The 14,727-nt window shown below is 62.8% G+C and overlaps 3 protein-coding genes and 1 long non-coding RNA gene across 4 annotated transcripts in view; 2 read left to right on the forward strand and 2 right to left on the reverse strand.

Annotated features, from left to right (window-relative positions):
- Positions 1-494, forward strand: part of LOC142047630 (uncharacterized) — a 196,075-nt gene extending 195,581 nt beyond the window's left edge. The window contains exon 3 of the long non-coding RNA XR_012656897.1: positions 21-494. This is a non-coding gene — a long non-coding RNA (uncharacterized LOC142047630). The remainder of the gene's footprint in view (positions 1-20) is intronic.
- The window catches only part of LOC116821078 (sperm acrosome membrane-associated protein 4-like), a 9,373-nt gene extending 7,977 nt beyond the window's left edge, over positions 1-1,396 (reverse strand). The window contains exon 1 of the mRNA XM_032773978.2: positions 1,235-1,396. Coding sequence (XP_032629869.1) covers positions 1,235-1,286 — 52 coding nt within the window. The 5' untranslated portion in view covers positions 1,287-1,396. The remainder of the gene's footprint in view (positions 1-1,234) is intronic.
- A 3,808-nt stretch (positions 1,397-5,204) lies between these two features.
- On the reverse strand, positions 5,205-9,172 carry LOC116821080 (protein Bouncer-like). The gene is made up of 3 exons (XM_032773980.2): positions 9,005-9,172; positions 6,141-6,254; positions 5,205-5,545 (listed from the first exon to the last, which is right to left on the reverse strand). Exons 1-3 carry the CDS (start codon positions 9,054-9,056, stop codon positions 5,415-5,417), a joined length of 297 nt encoding a protein of 98 aa, XP_032629871.1. The 5' UTR covers positions 9,057-9,172; the 3' UTR covers positions 5,205-5,414.
- The window catches only part of LY6G6C (lymphocyte antigen 6 family member G6C), a 20,675-nt gene continuing 14,265 nt past the window's right edge, over positions 8,318-14,727 (forward strand). The window contains exon 1 of the mRNA XM_075071556.1: positions 8,318-8,384. The gene's annotated coding sequence lies outside the window, so the exon portion shown is untranslated. The remainder of the gene's footprint in view (positions 8,385-14,727) is intronic.

A 14,727-nucleotide genomic window follows, 5' to 3' on the forward strand; every position in this document is an offset into this window, starting at 1 on the left:
GCTGAGAGAAGGGGGATCAGGTGGAGGTGAGGGTGTGGGGAATAGGGTGTGGGTCAGGGGCTGGGGGGCTGAGAGAAGAGGGATCAGGTGGAGGTGAGGGTGTGGGGAATAGGGTGTGGGTCAGGGGCTGGGGGTGAGGCTGGGGGCTGAAGGGAGGGGCTCAGGCCAGGGGCTGAGGGCATAGGGAGATGGGGATGGGTCGAGGGCTGAGGGTGTGGGGAGATGGGGGGCGGCATGGGGGGACGGGGCACAAGGGGCGACTCTCCTCTGGGACGGGAACCAAGGGAGGAAACTGTTGCGCAGCTAAAAATCTTTCTCCTGGGCTGTGAGCGAAGTGGCAGCGGGTCAGGGAGCTCCAGGCCCCCCACCCCAGGGCGCCCCACCCTGCCTGTCCCGTCTGCCTGCCGCTGATAAGCCTTGGCGGGAAGCCTGGCACTGTTTATCAGAGGGGTCTGGAAACAGGTCATATGTTTAAGGCAGCAAAAATAACCCCTCTATTCCCACCCCCCTACTCCCCTCCCCCCCGTAGTCCCCATTAAAGCTCTGTCTGCCACCCCCCAATGCCCCCATTACCCCACTTCCTGCATCCCATGCTAAAAAAAACAAAACTAGAAAATCCTGAGGAAATTCCAATGTAAAAAACTTAAAGTGTAAAAACCCCTCACTTTGTTAGGCAGGATTTCAGGCAGCAGGGGTGTCGCTAAACAGTGGCGCTTAATTTCCAAAAATTCTCTTACAAATAGTAGGGTTTAACTCCGCAAAGCTCAAGGGTGGGAAAAGCTGGAAAGGGCAGAGTTAAGGGGGCATTTCCCACATAACTCTGATCCCCCCAGAGAGATGTCAATAGGAAGGGAGAACAACTGAGCACCTCAACCAGCTCACACAAGAATGGTTCTTGCCACAACTTGTACTCACATTACCCACTGCAATCCCTGACTGTGGTCTGTGAGTGCCATGGATACACGGGAGGGCAGAGTCAAGGGGATATTGGGAAGAATCACCTTAATTCTGGCTGCTGTTCGTCCAGTGGTTTGAGTTTTGGGAATTAAACTCTTCCAATCAGGAAGGAGGATACAGTTTTTAAATTCTCCTTAGTGGCTTGGTGTTGAAGCGAGTTACACTCGAAAGGGGGCTCTCTTGAGGAAGTAGGGAATGGAGAAATACAACGCGAGAGCTACCGACCCACACTGCAAAGTGGAGGTGGGGCAACAATCCCCTGGGTTTCATGGCTTACCGATCCCGACGCAGGTCAGAACGGCCAGACACGGGACGAGAATTTTGCCCATGGTCGTCTCCTGGCGAGGCGGACAACAGCGGATTATAGAGGCAGGTGGGACCGTCCCAGGGCTCGGGGGCTGGCGGCTGAGTCTGGTCTGGCTGCGTGTGATCTGTCTGATACACACAGCTGGGATGGGAGGGGCAGGTGGGGTGTGGACACAGGGGCCCTGATTGGTACAACTTGTAAACACATGGACGTGTGCAGCTCACAGAGCCCGGGATTAGGTGGAGATGAAACACACAGATGAAACACACGCACACTCACTCACAATCACTCACACACACCCTGACAGACAGACACAGGGTGTAAAGACACCTGTAGGTAAAACACACACCCCCGTAGCAAACACAAACACACACTCTCTCTCTCTCACACACACACACACACACACCCTGACAGACAGACACAGGGTGTGAAGACAGCTGTAGGTGACACACACATGCACACACCGCTGTAGCTAACACACAGACACACACACAGAGCAGATCTTTGTCCCGCCCTGTCGTGCCCCAGCTGAGATGATCTCGTTCATCTGCCAGACCCCAAGACGGGCAGGTGCTGGGCGAAGCAGGAATTTCCCACACGCCGAGGCTTGGGCGGGACACCCCCCCTTGGCGCCTCACCAGACAGCCAGGGTTGGGGACATCGGGTGAAACACGGCCTGTAGCTCGGCGTCCTGAGTGCCTCCCCATGTGGGTTGGTGTCACTAAGGGAAGCGCTGGCCATTCCCGCGTGGGCTCCCTCTCCTCTGCCGGGCTGGCGTCTGTGGGTTCTGTCTCGCTAACAGTGTGGAACAAGCTAATCCGCAAATGGGGCAGGGCTGGTTTCTCGTGTGTCCTCGGGGTCCTCCATGGGATGGTAAAATCTCCACTGCACCTGATGTGGAGGTGAAGCCCCCTCTGATTACTGCACGGTAAATACACCCCCGTTCTTCCCGTGAGATCTCACCTACGCCCCACATCAGTTTCCTTTCATGAACGCCTGGAAGTTTTATCACTGTACCTTTCAGAGAGGTGTTTGTGTGTGTGTGTGGGGGGGGTTAACCTCTTTGCTTTGATCACACACCTGGGGGGTCGAGGTGAGGCGCTGTGATCCCAATCCCCGCCCCACTGATTCCCCACTCCTAGTGCAGGGAAGGCAGCCGGCCTGCTGCCGATAATTCCCACTTCGGCCAGGCGGCCAGTCTGCACTTCCGAGGGAGGCGTTTTGCTGCACTCGGCGTTGGGGCAGGGCCCATGATCCCACCGGGCACCTTTAGCTCTGCATTTGCGATGTTTTTCCGTCAGTGAATAGTCAGAGCAGTAAAAGCCTAGGGGTTACAGTGGACGAGGAGCTGGATATGAGTTGACAGTGTGTCCTTGTTGCCAAGAAGGCTAACGGCATTTTGGGCTGTATAAGTAGGGGCACTGCCAGCAGATTGAGGGATGTGATCGTTCCCCTCTATTCAGCATTGGTGAGGCCTCATTTGGAGTACTGTGTCCAGTTCTGGGCCCCACACTACAAGGAGGATGTGGAAAAACTGGAAAGAGTCCAGCGAAGGGCAACAAAAATGACTAGGGGGCTGGAGCACATGACTTATGAGGAGAGGCTGAGGGAACTGGGATTGTTCAGTCTGCAGAAGGGAAGAATGAGGGGGGATTTGATAGCTGCTTTCAACTACCTGGAGGGGGATCCAGAGAGGGTGGATCTAGACTGTTCTCAGTGGTACCTGATGACAGAGCAAGGAGCAATGGTCTCAAGTTGCGGTGGGGGAGGTCCAGGTTGGATATTAGGAAACACTATTTCACTAGGAGGGTGGTGAAGCACTGGAATGGGTTCCCTAGGGAGGTGGTGGAATCTCCTTCCTTAGAGGTTTTTAAGGTCTGGCTTGACAAAGTCCTGGCTGGGATGATTTAGTTGGGGTTGGTCCTGCTTTGAGCAGGGGGTTGGACTAGACACCTCCTGAGGTCCCTTCCAACCCTGATATTCTATGATTCTGCGAACCCCAAATGCGGATCAGTTAGACCAGTGCAAAGGGGCCACATGCACTTTGATACTGGTAAAGCTGCGTCCAGCACGGTGATTTGATCGTACCAGGCTCGTTAAAGCGATGCGACGTTCCAGAGAACATCAGGGGCTGGTTACCTCTCTGTAGGCAGGTGGGGGTGTAGCCATGTCAGTCCTAGGATCTAGAGACACAAGGGGGGTGAGCGAATATCATTAGGGGACCCACCTTGTCTCTAGTTTCTTCTCTGGGAGCCTGTGACGGAGTGTACTTGCCCCGCACTGGAGAGGAAGGGGTTAAGCCTGCACACCTGCCAGCAGAAGCCACGCCCCCTCGCCCAGCTGGGCATGCTCCAACTGCGGCTGCAGTATAAAAGGGAGCGGCCAGCCTCACTCCAGGCTGAGCACCAGCGAGGAAGGATGCACCTTGCTGGCTCCAGCCCAGGAACAGCCAGAACCCCCGAGCGCGGGAGCCACAGGCGCCGAGACCCAGGCAGACACCCGGGTACCTGCAGGTGCACGAGGGAGGTTGGCACAGCCAGGACCAGGCTGGCTGAGGACCCCGGAGACCCCAGGGGCATCCAGATGGCAGCACTGGGGAATACGGTAGGAAGTAGCACAGGGGATCTAGGCAGGGAGCCGGTTACAGAACTGGATCTTGGGCTGGCGTGTTTCGCTCGGTGCCTCGCTGACTCGGTGCCACGTGCACTCGCCATTTCAAGGGCCTTGGCTGGGACCTGGTGGAGAGGGAGGGCCCAGGCCCCCCTACCCCTGCCGTCCTCTGTAGGTGGCAGCTCACCTCCCCGACTCTGACCATTAGGTCGCAGAGCCCTGCTAAGGACGGCAACTTTACTGACTCTGGACACTCAGCCACTCAACACTGCTAAGGAGGGCAGCATACAGACTGGGTCACAGGTCAGTTATATTGACTCCAGCCATTGGGCCATACTGCCCTGAGGCTAAGGGCAGGCAGGCAGACTTAACTGTGGATCTGTGACGCCTTTGCCCCACCCCAAAGGGGACGGGGTATACTTGCCCCATGACATCAAAAACCATCCAGACGGGCTGAGGTGGGTCCAAGCCAATCTTGAAGAAACACTGGGAAACATCGAAAACGATCACTTAAAACTGGCCCCAGCTGGAGAAACCCCCCAGCGGGTGCAAATTCAGAAAAAGTGGGGCATCTATTGCACTGGGAGTTTGTTAATGTGTCCCAAGCGGCCTGGAGGGACCGAAGCCAGGGAGAACAACCAACAACAAGTAGATGTTCTTGGAAATGCGGATTCTTGACTTGACTCTGATCTATGAAGACTAGGGACAGATTTTTAAAGATTAAATACAATAGATGCCAAGAGGCACCTAGGACGATTTTTCAAACGTGTCCAGGTGCCTGAGCCCCATTGATATCAGAGTTAGGGGGATCAGGAACCTGGCAGCCAGTTGCATTTTTAAGCACCAAACAGCTTTCGATCCCTGGATATTTCCAGCCAGATAAGCCTAATGCCGCCAGGCTAACTTGTCCAGCTGAATCTCTTGTGCGCCCGCATGTTGTGTTTCTTATCTGCCTAGAGCCGCAGTTCTCAACAGGGATACAAGTCCACTGGGAGTAGGCAGAGCTCTTCCGGGGGGGCATCAACTCCTCTCGATATTTGCCTTGTTTAACGACAGGCTACCAAAAAATTTCTGGCTCTGTCGCTCTCTCTCAGTCCCTGTCCAAACTCAGAGTCACTACAAACTAAAATTTCATACAGACAATGACTTGTTTATACTGCCAGAAGCTGGGAATGGGCGACAGGGGTGGGTCACTGGAGAGTTCCCTGTTCTGTTCATTCCCTCTGGGGCACCTGGCACTGGCCAGTCTCGGACACTGGGCTGGATGGACATTTGGTCTGACCCAGTCCGGCCGCTCTTACGTCCCATACACTGAAATGTAAGCACAGGGTTTCTATTCCAGTTGATTTATTTATAATTACGGATCAGAAGGAGAGAGTCACCCACCATTCAGTCATAGCGGGGCTGGGCCACTTCTGGATTTTGACGTCAGCAGGTCGTTTTTAAGGGAGGTGAGATTTGTGGGTACGCAAGACAAATCTGCCCCCTGAAAGGGGGGACAGTCAGAGGCGCCGGCCCCGGGGGTGCTCCGGGGCCTGGCCTAATTGCAGAAGTCGCCCTGGCAGCAGGTGTAGGAGGTGGTGTAGGTGACGCCGGCCCAGGTCGCCGTGTCCTGGGTGCTGCATTTCCCCTCGTCCAGGCAGTTCTTCCGCACAATCGTCTTGTGGCCGGCTGGGGGGGCAGAGAGGGAATGAGAGAAGGAAACGAGAGAACGAAGGAAGGAGGGAGGAACCAAGGGAAAGAGAGAACAAAAAAGAGAACAGAGGAACGAGAGAGAAAACGAGGGAATAAGAAAAGGAACAAGAGAGTGTGATAGAGCAAGAGAACAAGGGAAGGGGACGGGGACCGAGAGACACGGAGCTGGAGAACGAGGGAACAGGACAGGGACCAAGAGGGAGCGATGGAGCCGGAGAAGGGGACAGGGATGACCGAGCGGGAGAGAGCCCCAGGGAGCGGGAAGGGCATGGGGACCAAGTGGGAGGGAACCCCAGGGAGGGGGAAGGGGAAGGGGACGGGGACCGAGCAGGTGGGTCCCCAGGGAGGGGGAAAGGGACGGGGACCGAGCGGGAGGGAGCCCCAAGAGGGGGAAGGAGACGGAGCTGGAGGAGGAAACGGGACAGGGACCAAGCGGGAGTGATGGAGCTGGAGAAGGGGGAAGGAGATGGGGACCGAGCAGGTGGGTCCCCAGGAGGGGGAAGGAGATGGGGACCGAGTGGGTGGGTCCCCAGGAGGGGAAGGAGCCCGGAGCCGCGGGCAGGGCAGTTACCTGTGTGCCCCCGGATGGTGGCACAGAGCTGCCCGACCGGGCAGGTGACCGCGCTGAGCTCACACGGGGCGTCGAACGCGGTGAAGTCGCATTTCAGGCACTGCAGGGCTGCGCCTGGGAACGGGAGCAGGGGGTGAGACTGGGCCCCTCCCCACAGACCCCCCCCAGCCAGGCCCTGGGGGCTGCTCCCCTGGGGGACCCTGCCCGCAGCTGGGCCTGCCCCAACCCCACAATAGTGCCCCCTGGGGGCAGCCCCAGGGAATGAGGGGGAGCAGGGACTCAGGCATGGGGGTCTGGGGGGCACCAGGAGTTGGGGGGGACTGCGGCTGCGGTGGGGGGCAGGGCTGGGCTAGCAGGGGCTGCAGGTCGGGAGTGAGGGGCACCGGAAGAGCTGGGGGGGGCAGGGCAGGGCTGGCAGGGGCTGCGGGTCAGAAGTGAGGGGCACTGCTGGGGAGGGGGTCAGGCATATTTCCACCTCCCTCCCTACCCATTAACTCACCAGGCTCCTCGCTGCCTCCTCCCCCAGCGGGGTTGGGGGGAGGGAGCACCCTTGGGGGAGGGGAGGGCGTACCCCTGGGGTCAGGGCAGGGGGGTCCATGGGATCCCCCAGCTCCATCTCCCGGCAGCTGGGGGCCTTGTGGGAATGGGGGGGGGGTGGCGAATGGACCCTCCCCCTTCAGACCATGTTAAAGCCCCACTGGCCAGAGGAGGGCTGGGCCTTCCCCCCCCCCCATCCTAACCTGAGCCCTGGCCAGCCCCTGACCTGTCCAGGCTTCCAACTCAGAGGCTCAGGTTAGCGTGGCGCGGGGAGGGCGAACCATGGCCCACAGCCTGTCCGATGACTGGAACAACTCGGCGGCTTATAACATGTCTGAAGGGGAGGGTCCATGGCTGCTCCACCTCCACTCGCGCGTCACTCTCTCAGCTCCTAGACCCCTTCATCAACAGGCCCACCACGCGCTGCCCGGGAGAATGAGTACGCTGCAGCCGGATTCCGCGCAGTAGAGGAGCCCCACCAGCTGGCCTGACCCAGCGGGCATGCGCAGTGCTGTGCCAATCGCCCCCTATGGATCAAGCTCAGCTGCTTCCTCCCCCCAGCCCGCCTGCGCTGGAGCGAGGCGACACAGCAGATCCGACCAGCCGAGGACCTGGTCGAGCGGCCGTTTTACGAGTGGTAATGGCGATAGGCCGAGGGGATGGCTGAGGTAAGCATCGCCATGACACTCTTCGCACCCTCCAGGCTCCACACGCAGTTGCCCTCACTTCTGACCCGCAGCCCCTGCCAGCCTGCCCCCTGTCGCGGCCCCACCCCAGCTCTTCCTTGAGCGCTGCCCCTTCACTCCCGACCTGCAGCCCTGCTTAGCCCAGCCCTGCCCCTCACACACACCTGCCAGCTCTCGCCGTGCCCTCACTCCCGCACCCGCAGCCCCCTGCCAGCCCAAGCCCTGCCACCCCACCCTCTGCCCGGTGCCCCTCGCCTCCCGAACCCCGCAAGCCCCCTGCAGCCCAGCCCTGCCCCCCCCAGCCTCTGCCGGTGCCACCCCCTCCGACCGCCAAGCCCGCTGCCAGCACCAGCCCGCCCACCCTAGCTCTGCCGGTGCCCCTCACTCCCGACCCGCAGCCCCTGCTAGCCCAGCCCTGGGCTCCCCCAGAGCTCTGCCAGGGCCCCTCACTCCCGACCCGCAGCCCCTGCTAGCCCAGCCCCGGGCTCCCCACCACACACCCAGACACGTCCTAATAATCGTGGGCCCGGGGGGCAAAGTGCGACTCTGCTCTGGGACGGGAACCAAGGGAGGAAACTGTTGCGCAGCTCAAAATCTTTCTCCTGGGCTGTGAGCGAAGTGGCAGCTGGTCAGGGAGCTTCAGTGCCCCCCTGTCCTCCCCCTCCCCTTTCCCCCATCCCCCCCACCTGCGCATGCTGCTAAACTGTGGTAGCCAGAGCCGGGGGGGGCGGCTAGTGGTTCAAAGGGGTCTGTAAACAGGACCCGTGTTTCAGGCAGCAAAACTAACCCCACTTTTCCCAGCGGAAGAATTAAACTCTTGCAGTCGGGAAGGAGAGCAGAGCCTTTCGGGACAAAGCGGGGACTTTTCGTGGTGTTTTGCATGACTGCTGGGTGCGTGCCTCAGTTTCCCTGTGGGCTGCATGGGGTGGGGTGGTTGCTGTTGCAGAGGAAGACCGGGTGTGACCTGGCCCGGCAGTCGGGACCCCAGATAAGGGCCGGAGATTGGATAACCCGGCGACTGGTGAGTGGAAGAGCTGAGGAGGGGGGGTCGGCGGCCTGCCCAGCCAGTGGGGAGCAAAGGACAGAAGGGGGGGCCCAGGGGGCCTGTTTACCAGGACCGAGGACAAAGGGCTGTCGGATGATCGGCTGGAGGGAGGGGGCTGCTGGACTGGGGACAAGGAACAGCCGGAGCCCCAGGGGCCAGGGCCGGACCGAGACTGGCCTGGCCCGAGCCCCCTGAGAACCACCTGGGCTGGGTTCGGCCCTACAATAAACCCCCCTGGTTTCACGCTGGCGGAGAGTCCGAGCAGGCTGGGGATCGGGGGGCGTCGCTCCCTCTGGGCGGGTTCCCGGGGGGCTGGGGCGAGGGGACTCCCTGCGGGGCCCACGGCAGAGCCAGGCGGTCCTGGGGGGCAGCGGGCCCAGAGGGTCTGACCCAGCGCACGCGGAGTGACTTTCCCGGGGGGCTCTCGCAGGGAAGGGGGGTTCCTCCCACAGGGCCCCTTGAAATCCTCCGCAGCGCCCTGCCTGGCGTGGCAGCGAGTTCCGCTCGGCGGGGGTGTCTCTGGGAGGCAGGACTGGGGAAATACAGAGCGAGACCCCCCGGCAGCGGGGCCAAGACCCCCGGCTTTCGCGGCTTACCCAGGCCGGCGCAGGCCGGAGCGGCCAGGCACAGGAGCAGAGTTTTGCCCATGGGCGGCGCCGGCCGGGCGAGGCGGGTTGTGGACGCTCGGGGCCGACGGCTGAGTCTGCGTCTGGCTGCGTCGATCCGGCCGACACACACGGCCGGGCGGGGCCGCGGAGCGACACGTGAACATGGGGGCCTGACTGACACAAGCTGTGAACACACCGACGTGTGCAGCTGACACAGAGCCAGGGGTTGGACGGAGACAGATTTGTACGGATGGAGCAAACACACAGTCACACACACTCATATACACACAGACCCGGCAGGGACACACACACACAGAGCAGGGACGGACACACACACACACAGACAGACCCGGCAGGGACACACACACACAGAGCAGGGACGGACGGACACACACACAGACCGACCCGGCAGGGACAGACACACACACCCGGCAGGGACACACACATACACACACCCGGCAGGGACAAACACACACACACACACACACACACAGAGCAGGGACGGACACACACACAAACCCAGCAGGGACAGACACACACACACACACACACGGAGCAGGGACGGACACACACACAGACCCAGCAGGGACAGACACAAACACACACACACACACACACAGAGACCCGGCAGGGACACACACACACACACAGACCCGGCAGGGACGGACACACACACACACACACAGTTACACACACTCACTCACCCACCCACATACATACACTCACTCACACACAAACACACCCACACGTGCACACTTGCGCACACATACTTACACCCACACTCAGACACACCCTGATAAACACAGATTCTCACACTTTCTCACATGCACACACAGCCAGACCCGGGGTGTAGAGACACACGTAGGTGAAACACACACCCCTGTAGCTAACACACACATACAAACCACACACAGAGTAAATACTAACACAGCCGTGTGTAGCTGACACATGCACAAAACTCACTCAAGCACACAGAGTACATGCGAACACACACAGACCAGTGTAGCTGACGCCAACACTAACACACGCACACACCCCCGACACGTAGGTAAAACATACACCCCTGTAGCTAATACACACACACACACACACACGTGTAAATGTTAACACAAACTTTAAGACACAGTCACAGCCAAGAGACACACACACAACTACCGACACACACTGGGCACTGTCACGGAGTCCCCGGGCGATGCTCTGGAACTGCTCCCCACTAAGGCAGGCAGGACTTTGGGGAGCCTCCTCTCCCTTGGAGCAGACTTGCTCAGGGCAAGAAGCTCACACGGCTTCACCTCCTGGGTCTCCCCTTGGAGCATTCAGCATCCTCTGCCCCTCCGTGCGCTTCCCACAGCGAGCCCACCCAGGCGGGGTCCTGGGGAAGCCACAGGGTCCTGCACCCCCACTTTGCAGTCAGACGTGACTCTCAGCCAGCCAAACAGAGGTTTATTCGATGACAGGAACAGCGGGTCAAAACAGAGCTTGTAGATACAGCGAACCAGACCCCTCGGCGGTCCATTCTGGGGGCAGTGAGCCAGACCCCTAGGTCTGCACTTCACTCCTCGTCCCCAGCAAGCCCTCAGACTAACAACCCCCTCCAGCCCCTCCTCTCACCCCTTCCCGGGCCAGAGTCACCTGATCCTTTGTCTCAACACCTTCAGCTGGCACCTTTGCAGAGGAGGGGCCCAGGCCATCAGTTGCCAGGAGACAGAGTGCCCCGGCATTTAGGGGCACTGCCCTTCCCTGCAAGCAATCACACCTTATCCCACCCCTGGATGCGTAAGAACTGCCTAGGGACACTGAGCACACAAACACAGGGTTCAGAGCAAACATTAAGAACAGCCCAGTTCGTCAAGGCAAATTGACAACCTCCCACACACAAGGTGTAAACAGAAATCACACAAACACAACCTGTGCTGGCCAACAGGCACACAGGGATGGTAACACACAAACCCCACAGACAAAACAGGCTCCCCCCCAGCTCTGGGTGCCCCTCACTCCCAACCCGACCCCTGTCAGCCCAGCCCTGCCCCCACATCTCTGCGGGTGCCTCACTCCCACCCACGCCTCGTCCACAGCGCCCTCTCCCCATCCCCCCACCTACCCAGCCCTGCTCCGTCCATCAGCCGCCCCCATCCCAGCCGCCCACTCCCCAAGCTCGGCCCATAGGAGGAGCCACCTGGCCACTGGCTTTGTGGGCCCCCACCCCATTGCCACATTCCTCCCAGAGCCCATCCCAACCACACACACACCCCATTCTGCCCCATTGTCACTCACACACACCACACACAGCCATTCTGCCCCCATTGCCCATCCACCCACAGTCCATGGCACATCCACCCCACAGCCATTGTCCCACCCCACCCCCACAGCCCCATTGTGCCATCGCCCCATCCCCAACCCCGCCTGCTGCCCCATGGAAGAGCTGCTAGTTGGAAACCCTTTATTGTGGGGTTATGACATCAGCACTAGAACGACCAATCAGAATCCTCCTCGTTCTCATCATCCACGCCCCGTCCACCCACTGCCTAGACGGGAGAACCCCACTTCTCTGGGTACGTGTGCCCCTCACTCCCCGACCCGCAGCCCCTGTGCCCCCCACATCTGTGCCGCCTCACTCCCGACCCGCAGCCCCTTGTGCCCCAACCTCTGCGTCCCCTCACTCATCCCGACCCGCACCCCCTGCCCCCCATGTGCCGGTTGCCCCCACCTCCCAGACCTCGCAGCCCCTGTGCCCCCACCTCTCGGTGCCCCCACTCCGCGACCCGCCCGGTGCCCCCCACCTCTGCCGGTGCCCCTCACTTCCCGACCCGCAGCCCCGGTGCCACCCATCTCTGCCGGTGCCCCCACTCCCGACCCGCAGCCCCAGTGCCCCCACCTCTGCCGTGCCCCTCACTCCCGACCCGCAAGCCCCTGTGCCCCACCTGTGCCGGTGCCCCTCACCTCCCGACCGCAGCCCCGTGCCCCCCACCTGTGCCAGTGCCCCTCACTCCCGACCCGCAGCCCGGTGCCCCCCACCTCTGCCGGTGCCCCCCACTCCCGACCCGCAGCCCTGGTGCCCCCACCTTCTGCCGGTGCCCTCACTCCCGACACCGAAGCCCCGTGCCCCCACCTCTGCGGTGCCCCCCACTCCCGACGCCGCAAGCCCCTGGCACCACCTCGTCGCGGTGCCCTCACTCCCGACCCGCAGCGCCTGTGGCACCATCCGACCGGTGCCCCTACAGCCTCCCCGGACCGCAGCCTCCGGTGCCCCAACCTCTGCCGGTGCCCCTCACTCCCAGCCCTGCACGCCCCGGTGCCCCCACCTTGCCGTGCCCCCTCATCCCGAATCCCGGCAGACCCGGTCCCCCACACTCTGCTGCCGTGCCCCTCACTCCGACCCGCGCCCCCGTCCCCCCACCTCTGCGGTGCCCCTACACTCCCGTATCCCCGCTCCCCTGTGCCCCCCACCTCTGCCGTGCCCCCACTCCGACCTGCAAGGCCCAACACCCCCGCACCCCCACATCTGCCGCCCCTCACCCCACACTCCCCACATCCCGCCCTACACCCCCAGTGCCCCCGCCACCTCTGCCTGTGCCCACTCCTGACCCGCAAGCCCCCTGTGGCACCCACCTGTGCGGTGCCCCTCACTTCCTCGACCTACCGCAGCCCCCTGTGCCCCACCTCTGCCGCGTGCCCCTCAATCCCGACTCCGCAGCTCCCTGTGGCAACCCACTGTGCCCGTGCCCCTCACTCCGACACCTAGCCCGCAGCCCCTGGCCCCACCTCCTGCCGGTGCCCCTCACTCCCGACCCGCAGCCCCCCTGTGGCACCCCACCACGTGCCGTGCCCTTCACTCCCGAGCCCGCACCCCTGTGCACCCACACACCTGTGCCGGTGCTGCCTCACTTCCCCGACCCGCAGCCCCTCGTGCCCCCTCACATTCATGCCAGTGCCCCTCACCGACACGCACCCCGTGCCCTCCACCATCTGCAGTGCCCCTCACTGCCGAACCCGTCAGCCCGCTGCCCCCCACCTCTGGCGTGCCCCTCACCTCCCGAAGCCCGCAGCCCCGGTGCCCAGACCTGTGCCGTGCTCCTCACGTCCCGACCTCCGCATCCCCAGTCTCCCCACCCTCTTGCCGGTGACCTCTACACCCGGACCCGCAGCCGCCTGTGCGCCACCGTCTACTGCCCCGGTGCCCTCCACCTCCACCCGCAACCCCTGTGGCACGCCACGTTGCCAGTGCCCCTCACGCCCGACCCGCAGCCCCTGTGCCCCCCCACCTGTGCCGTGCACCTCACTCCCAGACGCCGCAGCCCCCTGTCCCCCCCACCGTGTGCCGGTGCCCATCCTCACCCGAGACCCGCACCTCCCAGTGCCCCACACCTCGCGTGCCACCTCACATCCCGACTCGCGCAGACCCAGTCCCACCTCTGCCGTGCCCCCACTTCCCGACCCGCAGCCCCCGGTGCCCCCACCTCTGCCGGGTGCCCCTCACCCCGACCCGCACCCCCGTGCCCCCACCTCTGCCGGTGCCCCTCACTCCCGACCGCAGCCCTGTGCCCCCACCTCTGCGCGGTGCACCTCACTCCCGACCCGGCAGCCCCCTGTGGCAACCCACCAGCGTGCCCGGTGCCCCTCACTCCCCACACTACCGCAGCCGAGCCCCCCCCGCCCTGTGCCCCGGCCCCCCACCCCACTGTGCCGGTGCCCCCTCACTCCCCGACCGCAGCCAACCCTGGGTGGCACCCACCTTGCCGGGCCCCCGCTCCCCTCACTCCCCTGACCCCCGCAGCCCCGTGGCACACCTCTGCCGATGCCCCTCACTCCTGACCTTCAAGCACCCAGTGCCCCCACCTCCGTGCTCGGTGCCCCTCACTCCCGACAGAACCGCTGCCCCCTGTGCCCCCACTCTGCCGGTGCCCCTCACATCCCGACCGCACCCCCCGCCCGGTGCCCCCCCTCTGCGGTGCCCCTCACTCCCGACCCGCAGCCCCTTGTCCCCCACTTGGCCGGTGCCCTCACATCCCGCCCCGCCGCCCCCTGTGCCCCCACCTCTGCATGTGCCCCTCGACCCCTCAGACCCGCAGCCCCGTCCCCCACCTCTGGCGGTGCCCCCCCTCATCCCTCCCGCCCTCAGCCTCCTGTGCCCCCAACCTCTGGCCGTGCCCCCTCACTCCGACCCGCAGCCCCTTGTGCCCCCCACCCTCTGCCGGTGCCCTCACTCCGACCCGCAGCCACCTGTGCACCCCCTGTGCCGGTGCCGACCCCTCCCGACACCCCAGCAAGCCCTTGTGCCCCCCACCACCTCTGGCCGTGGCCCTCACTCCATTACCCGACGCCGCAGCCCTGGTGTCACCCACCTCTGCCGTGCCCTCACCCCGACCCTCAGCCCATGCCCCCACCTCTGCCGGTGCCCCCTCCCGTCCGACCCGCAGCCTTGCCCCTGTGCCCCTCACACTCTGCCGGTGCCGCCGCCCTTCCTCACTCCCCACCCCCCGCAGCCCCCTGGTGCCCCCCACCTCGCCGTTGCCCCTCCCCCGACCCCGCAGCCCTACCCCTGGGCACCCAGATTCAAAACCTTAGCCGTGCCGTGCGACACCGAAACTCTCTGCACTGCTGACTCCGCCAGACCACCTGTGCCCCCCCCACCTCCGCCGGGCCCCCCGCTCACTTACCCGCGGAGTCCCGCAAACCAGCCCCAGGTGGCCCCACCTCAAAGTGCCGCTGCC

This window comes from Chelonoidis abingdonii, chromosome 12 (assembly GCF_003597395.2).
Source record: "Chelonoidis abingdonii isolate Lonesome George chromosome 12, CheloAbing_2.0, whole genome shotgun sequence".
Lineage (NCBI taxonomy): Eukaryota > Metazoa > Chordata > Testudines > Testudinidae > Chelonoidis > Chelonoidis abingdonii.

Coding starts and splice junctions, on each gene's coding strand:
- LOC116821080 (XM_032773980.2), bottom strand. CDS start 9,056: ATGGGCAAAACTCTGCTCCTGTGCCTGGCCGCTCCGGCCTGCGCCGGC. Junction 6,255..9,004: donor TCCGGCCTGCGCCGGCCTGG/GTAAGCCGCGAA, acceptor TCCCGTTCCCAG/GCGCAGCCCTGCAGTGCCTG. Junction 5,546..6,140: donor CACCATCCGGGGGCACACAG/GTAACTGCCCTG, acceptor CTGCCCCCCCAG/CCGGCCACAAGACGATTGTG.